Below are 8329 nucleotides of genomic sequence, written 5' to 3'. Positions count from 1 at the left end.
CTGTCTGATGCTCATACGGGGACAAAAAAAAAAAAAACCTGCAAAAAAAGGATAGGTGTAGTTTCAGCCCTGGTTAAACTCATGGAATTGCAAGCATGCCATCACAAACATATCGGTGGTTGATTATTATTGATATGCTTATGTAAAATGGTGAATTATCTGATGTTCGCATGCAAGACTGTTGACAAATGTTTGAATTTGTTTACAGGCCACTGGGAAATATTCAGTGATTTAAATTCTATTCAGGGTTATCATTTTATTATTAATATATCATTGTTCTTAGAAATGTTTCCTGAAATAAGTTGAAGTATTAAAATTATTAACTAAAGTAAAAACTAAAACTGAAATAAAAATAACTTAAACCTAAAGGGAAATATTTGAAAAAAGGATAATAAAAAAACTGGCAAAAATGAATACGACTGAATATGTAAAATCTAATCAATAAAATTGAGGCAACAGATTACAATCAATATTATTAATTAAATTTAACAAATTAGAATTGAGTTATAATTAACCAAATGAATTACTTGACCATTTAAAAGGAGTAAAATTTACACATTGTTCTAAACAAAAATATCGGAATTCCAGACTGATGTCAAAGATGAATTAAGAACTTTTTTTTTTTATTGCCATCATTGAAGACACCTGATGTTAACAAGCAGAATCACTGAAGGAGAAACTCTTCATTAAAGTCACCATTATGGAGATCAGTGTGTTTTTAGTTGGGCTCTTGACCCTTAATTTATTAAAATATGTGAGTTATAACAGTCAGATGAACGAATAGAAAAGGTGATCTGATGGTGTTGCTTATGTTTTAACATAATCATTATTTGACCTGAATCACTGAACTCATAGAGCCCAGTTTAGGTTTACTTAATTAATTATAGCAGCAGCTTATATAATTAAACCTTTAATAACACTAAAATAACACTGCTTTTATATAATGTCCCCTCAATAAATGTGTGATTATAGTATAAAATAGTAGTAATAACACTTTCTCTATTTGTAATAAAGGACAGGAAAAGATGAGTGAATAAGAAAAATAGCTTTGGCTAAGAAAGCAAAGATCTGAGAGGAAAAAATCGACAAATCAACGTCGACAACACAGCACGAGCTGAAAATTTTAATATCAGTCAATTTGGCTTGCTTTGTATAAGGTGACAAATCCATGGAACGAATTAAGCCAGCAGACGCTCTTCCAAGTTTTAGTCTGCAAATCCATCAAGGCAGTTAATGGGCCAGCTCAGTGTTTGGCCTTTCCCCCCCTCGCTTAGTGTTTTCCATCTGTCTTTCTTTACCCACTGATCTGGTGATGGCATTAGACCTGACTTCTTTAATGCAATCATCTCAGTCTTTGCACCATGAACTCCGCCATCACAAAACCAAACCAAACAAAGAGAGAGAGCACACATTTTTTTGTTTGTTTTTTTTCCAATCAACAATAGCCTAGAATCTGCCTCGTTTTGGCTTTGTGTTGGATATGGAGTTGGACAAGCTGAATGAAAACAGAGATTGTGTGTGTTGCTTGGATACTGGCTAGAATGAGATAAAAATATCTGATGTTACCCATGGTTTGATTCCCCATGAAGAGCTCCGTGGAACCAAATTTTAGAATCAGAGCCGTAAGTTTAGACTCCACATAATATTTCCTGTTTTAGGCTGTCTATATATATATATATATATATATATATATATATATATATATATATATATAATAGCCTTTTATATATATATATATATATATATATATATATATATATATAGCCTTACATTCACCCCTAATATTTAGAAGATATTAAATACTAAATAGGGTTATTGTCATTAATTAAAGCTAAGACTAAACATTTCTGTTATTTTAAATAAATAAAATAATAAAAATTTGTCGAAAAACTTAAATGAGAAATGTTGCTTAAGCTAGAGGATTAAAATTATTCACTGGAAATAAATAAAATGTAAAATAATTGTTAAAAAAATAAAACAAAATACAAAGCTCATAAATAAAATTAGCATCAAATCTAAAAAATAAAATGGATTCAAAATGTTAAAAATATAATATAATTAAAATAACACATTGCATACAGTTTTCAACCAATCTTTTAATGTTTTTTATAGTAACTTTTGAAATTAAAATGCACAAATACTGTATAGCCCAATTCCTGCAGCACTGGTTTAATATTACATTTTAAATTTGTTGAAACTGCCCCCACACCCCACCCACCGGACATACAAATTCTGCAGAGAATTCAGCACCCCCCCCCCCCCCCCCCCCCCAAAAGGAGAGGCCATTATAGCAGCTCAGCATCTCTGCAAACACAGGCAAGGAGAGTTTTCAACTCCTAGTTCATATGAGAGTTCTGTAAAAACTCATAAAGTGAGTGCTGGCCCCATTCAGGACACTTTTTGCATTCTGGTGTTTATCATTTGCACAGCTGTTTGACGCACTTATGTGTGTAGAGGAGTGAAAATATGCCTACGGTATACAAACGCTGCTCTGGACAGAGAAGGTTCAGGTAATGGGGTGATCTACTGTTAACAGATGTGTGCCGTGTAAGTAAACTGATTGTCATCTTAGTTTAAGTTAAGTAAATGATGAGTTGTGCTGCAAGTTGCTTAAGAGTTCAGATGCATTCTTTAGGGTTTTTTTTTTTTTTTTCAAAAGTTAGTAAGATATTATATATTTGATATTTTATTAATATATTTGAAAGAAAGGTATTGTCTTGTTAGCATGCAGTATTACTGAGGTGTGGTCTGCATCTATAGGGACCAGAAGTCAGACTGCATTACATATCTGGGATTATTTATTTTTTTTAAATAGTTTTGTTTTGGATCAAGTTTTAGGATATAGAAAACTTTTAAAGAACCTCAGTGTAAAATTAATATGCATATTTAAGATTAATTTATTAATTAGATTGTTTCTCTTATTTTAAATTATTTTATTTTACTAATATGAATATATATATATATATATTTAACCCTTTGATGCACAACATGGGTCTAAATAGACCCGACTCAGTTTTCATTTTCTATATCTTTGCAAGAAAATAATTTCATCATTCAGTATTCCAGGTATTCCTCAATTAACTTGTTTTTGATCATCACAAATCCTTATTTTTATTTTTCCTTTCTTACTTTTTTAATAAAAATAGTTTTTGTTTAGCAACCCCTCTAATGCGCAACATGGGTCTAAAAAGACCCGTATTCATTTCCTATGGTATTTCAGTGATGGCTGAGTGTTTTCTTTGCTGAATCTTTAAAATATATGTATTTTATCATTTGTTATTCCAGGTATTCATTAAATATCTTGTTTTTGATTTCCACAAATCATTGGGTTTATATTTCCTTTCTTACTTTATAAACAAACACAGTTTTTGTATTTCTACATCAATTTTACATACATGGGTCTAAAAAGACCGTATTCATTTCCTATGGTATTTCAGTGATGGCTGAGTGTTTCTTTGCTGAATCTTTAAAATATATGTGTTTTTTTTAATCATTTCTTATTCCAGGTATTCATTAAATATCTTGTTTTTAATTTCCACAAATCATTATGTTAGGTTTTTATTTTATTTATTTCTACATCAATTTTACATACATGGGTCAAAAATTATTATTAATCTTATTTTATTTTAACCACAGACATTTTTTTTTATATATTGTAAAAGATTACAACATAATATCTCAATATTAGGCTATGGTTACCTTGACCTTGTAATCCTAGTGAGAAATTACTTGTGAGAAGGAGAAACATGTCCAATACTATTAGCTAGCTAGCTGTTGACATATTCTAGCTAGCTAATGTTAACTATACACTAAAAAAAAAGATTGTTTTTTAAAGCTTATTTACATTTAGTAGGCCTAACAGTTCATAATCATTCATATGCTGAAATGATTCTTATACTGAAATCATTCTATGATTGAAATGATGCCCAGCTCTGCTAAAGACAGAAAAGTCAGCAACTGGTGTTCCCAGAGCACCAGGCCTGTGTGCAAGGAGCACAAACATGTAGTTGTCATTTGTGAGGCATGTAAGCACTAAGATGGCAATTTGAGATGCCGCTGTACCAGTGTGATTTTATTTTTTCTGTTTTATTTTCTTTTCTTTTTATCACATTCACCACAATTCAATACAGTTACACTACACCACAGTTCAATTTCAGTGTTATCAGTTATCAGTTATCTGTGATATGTGAATGGTGAATGCTATGCGAGACAAAGTGGCAAATAAACATTTCAAGTGTTAAATGTGTTGTCTAAATTACTTCTAAGATGATTAATTTAACAAAATGTTGTCTTTATTCTTTTTTTTTTATTATGCTTGATAAGTACATTTGATATTGTAACACAAAACCTAGAAAAAAAATGAAAAAAAAATATTTTTGGTAATTGAAAAAAATATATTTTTTAATATTTATAAACATGAAATGTATAGATAATGGAATATTAAATGCTTAAATAAATTGATCTCAAAAGATAAAAATAAAAGAAAAGTCCAGCCATGCATTAAATAACATAGGAAATGAATACGGGTCTTTTTAGACCCATGTATGTAAAATTGATGTAGAAATACAAAAACTGTGTTTGTTTATAAAGTAAGAAAGGAAACATAAACCCAATGATTTGTGGAAATCAAAAACAAGATATTTAATGAAAACCTGGAATAACAAATGATAAAATACATATATTTTAAAGATTCAGCAAAGAAAACACTCAGCCATCACTGAAATACCATAGGAAATGAATACGGGTCTTTTTAGACCCATGTTGCGCATTAGAAGGGGTATCCATAGCTTGCGCATCAAAGGGTTAAGGATGAACGAAATTGGAACACATTGGAACGAAAAAAAGGTACAAAAGCTGTCACTGGGGCGGTATACCTTTTCGAAAGGTACAATTTTGTACATAAAGGGTGCATACCCTAATGGTTATTATTGGTATATATTGGTACCTTAATGATACCAAAAGGTACACTTTTGTACCTAAACGGTGCATATTGGTACCAAATATGTACACTTTTGTACCTAAAGGGTGCATATTGGTACCAAATATGTACCATGAAGGTACCAATATGCACCCTTTAGGTATAAAAGTGTACCTTTTGAAAAGGTACCGCCCCAGTGACAGCTTTTACCTTTTTTTCTGAGAGTGAAGTATTGACATTAGTGATCTCAGACCCTTGGATCACATATTATTCCATGGTGGATATACCGCTATTGATTTATTTATTTTTTTGATTTGTACAAGATTATTTGCCAAAGGCTATAAACATTAGTCCATATTCCCCTCTCCATCTGATGACACACACTCATAGTTTTATTTGCTTCAGCAGAAAATTACAACAATGTAATAATGAATCAGTTGTTTTGTTCTTGTCTTTTATATAATTATCATTAGAAAAAAAACTTTTGAGTTCACAGTGACGCATTACATTTATCAGTTTCATATTTATGCCACTGTAATAAAGTTCCATAAGTTTTGTTTTTTTTAATTCAACATATTTCAGTATTCACCCATAAAACACAACGTAAATCAGTTTTGCTGGAAAGCAAATAATTGGAGAACATACTGTAGTAGAACAAATACATCTGTCACTGAATGCTGCACAAAATAGACGTTAATATCCAGCATTAAGAAGTGCTTTTTTACACACAATAATTATTATTATTTGTTATCAAACTTGTTACTCAAAATACATGCATTGTTCACATACATTAGCAGTCTGAAAACAGCGGTTTGTTCTATAAAGATTAATAATCACATGAATCATGCTCCATAACGTGGGCCAAATTGTCCATGTTAGAGAAATATTAAAAAATATATTAATTTCAGTCACCAGGTCTCACGGCACACTTTCACTCAAGTTTTACCAGAGAAAAAAGTAAAGACTGAAACATAAATGCAATGTGCCAGTTTCTTCTACCGTCAGGGAAGAACCTCTCTTCGTTTCAGGAGGACAACACGGATAGTTTCGCACATTACCAAAGCTTGTTGCGTCCCATCTGACCATCAAACTTTTACGCACTAGTACGATCCAACGATGACCGCTTCGACATCCTTTGACGGTCTTCTGTCAGTGACCAGAAAGTTGATCATGCCCTCGGACTTAATAAGCAGGTTACAGCCTAAAAAGAAGATGCCGAAGACCACGGTGAGCGCGAGCACGCACATCACCGCGATCTGCACCGCGCGCATGATGAACACGCTGCGCTCGTCCAGCGTCGTGGACACAAACCCGCTGTCCGTTACCACTGAAGACATGTTGCAGCACGACAGAAAACTCTCGCTGCTTCTGTTGGCAAACAAAGCACTCTCCGTGTCGTTGAAAACTGTTGAATTCATTCTGAACTAGGCTACTCGCCGGTCTCCCCTGGAAGAGAGGAGCAGGTGCGTACGAAAACACTGGCTGAAGTTTCCTTCAGTTCTGTAAAGTCACAAGAGCAAACAAGATCTTGACAGAATTTGTGGGCCGACATGCAGTAGAGAGGATGGTTGTTCTCGGACCTGTTGTGGAGGTAATTGGGGACTCTGGTGTGTAGAGGACAGGGGTATGTCTCCTGAGAAGTTCAGTGTTTACAGGGCTTTTCGTTCGTATTGCGCCCCCTTTGACACAATCCGAAAACGATGCCGAGGTCGGTATGAACTAGTTGAAAAGTTAACCGTTACCAGCCACATTTAAAATCACGAAGCATACAGAAATATTAGGTGAATATTTCTAGTAGATGCTTGTGTTTTTAATTGTCAGTAAGTTAACTATATTAATTCCAAATAGCGAGGAATGTTAATTGATTTAATCAATACTTATTCACTTAATACTAGTTATGTCTTTGCAACTAGTCACTTTGCCAGTAGTGACAGCTAACTATTATATTGTTACTATGGGAACAAAATGCAAATGATGTAAATTGTATGAATGTAATTCAGACATTATGGGTTATGTAATCCAAGTGTAACTGGAAGCTAATAATTATACTACTCTTTTATAACTTGTAACTATATTCAAAAGGATGTATATTGCATTTTTATTACATTTTTAATGTTAGTAAGATTTTTAACTGAACTACTAAACTATAAAAAAAAAACATTCTGACTTTAAGAGTAAAAAAGCAATTAGTATAACTAAATGTTACTGGTAAAAATTGGGACAGAAATTTTGTATAATACCCTCTCGTACATGTAATACTAAAGCTGGAATAGATTGTAAAATTAGTGTTCAACTTTGTTATTCAAGATTTGACCATTTTTGGATAATAGTTTAACTTGTAGGCTAATGACTTTAACATCCAAGTTGATGGTGCTTAAAAATCCCCTGTTGTCAATAACTGTATCCATTAAAACTCATATTTGATAATCAAAATGACATTTAAACGTTTTTTTCTTTGGAAAAAATCTTCATTGCTCATTTACTATAGCCTACGCTGTCCTATGAATATGCAAATTAGCCCCACCTCCACTCACTCGCACCAGCTGAGAGATCCACTCGTTGACGATCACATGTTGAAATGATTGGTTACAAGGTAGTTTGTGACGTCAGAAACACTAGTGACTTCAAACCTGCGTTTTTGAGACTGTCTTTGGTTCACTGCAGTTTTAAGGGGAAAATACTCAGCAATGGTGTTGACTTATTAATTTGCACATGGTTTGTCTTTAAGCACATTAAAACGCCACAGACATAAACATTAAAAGCTTGATTTTTCACCACAGGGGGACTTTAAGGCAGCAATCTTTTCTTTTCCTTTTTTTTTTTTTTTTTAAAGTGTTACAATTGGAATAGTTAATTTTACCCAAAATAACATTATAGTAAAACTGGAATTAGAATCAGTGGAATTGTCATTTGTCTTATTGGAATAGTGATTGCAACTATTTAATCAACACTTGTAGTGTATTTGAAAGTGAAAAAAAATACTAATCATTAATAGATCCCTAACTGGTAATTAAAAATTAGATGCTGGTTAGGTCAGAACACATGTTGAAATGGCTTGGCGCATTAGTTAGTTGAATTAGTACTATTTTATTTGGCTTTGAGGTATTAAATATGTTGTTCATTATTTTTTAAATGGATTTGCATCCAATGACTAAAGACTATAATTAGTTGGAAACAGAATTGAGTCGATTTTTTTTAGTCTGCAGTCACACATGCAGCAGAGGGCAGAGTTGCTCTTGAAATCTGTCCCACTGGCTGTTCTCTATACTGTTGTGGGAACATGTAATGCAGGAACAGTGTAATAATTACAGCCATGTTGATTATGCAAGATCCGTTTCACACATTTTAATCAAAAAATCAAGCTAAACAACCCAATCAACCCAATGTGGTTCAATTCGAAGTACTATGCTG

The 8329-nt window shown here is 32.6% G+C and overlaps 1 protein-coding gene across 1 annotated transcript; it reads right to left on the bottom strand.

Annotated features, from left to right (window-relative positions):
- Positions 1 to 5274: 5274 nt before the first annotated feature.
- rprmb (reprimo, TP53 dependent G2 arrest mediator candidate b) lies at positions 5275 to 6666 on the bottom strand. Its single transcript, XM_039689062.2, has one exon. The coding sequence runs from the start codon at positions 6334 to 6336 to the stop codon at positions 6019 to 6021; it is 318 nt and encodes a 105-aa protein (XP_039544996.1). The 5' UTR covers positions 6337 to 6666; the 3' UTR covers positions 5275 to 6018.
- Between the last annotated feature and the right edge of the window lie 1663 nt (positions 6667 to 8329).

This window comes from Pimephales promelas, chromosome 8, assembly GCF_988280905.1.
Source record: "Pimephales promelas chromosome 8, fPimPro1.hap1.1, whole genome shotgun sequence".
Classification (NCBI taxonomy): Eukaryota; Metazoa; Chordata; class Actinopteri; order Cypriniformes; family Leuciscidae; genus Pimephales; species Pimephales promelas.
This window is presented reverse-complemented; position numbering and strand designations above follow the sequence as displayed.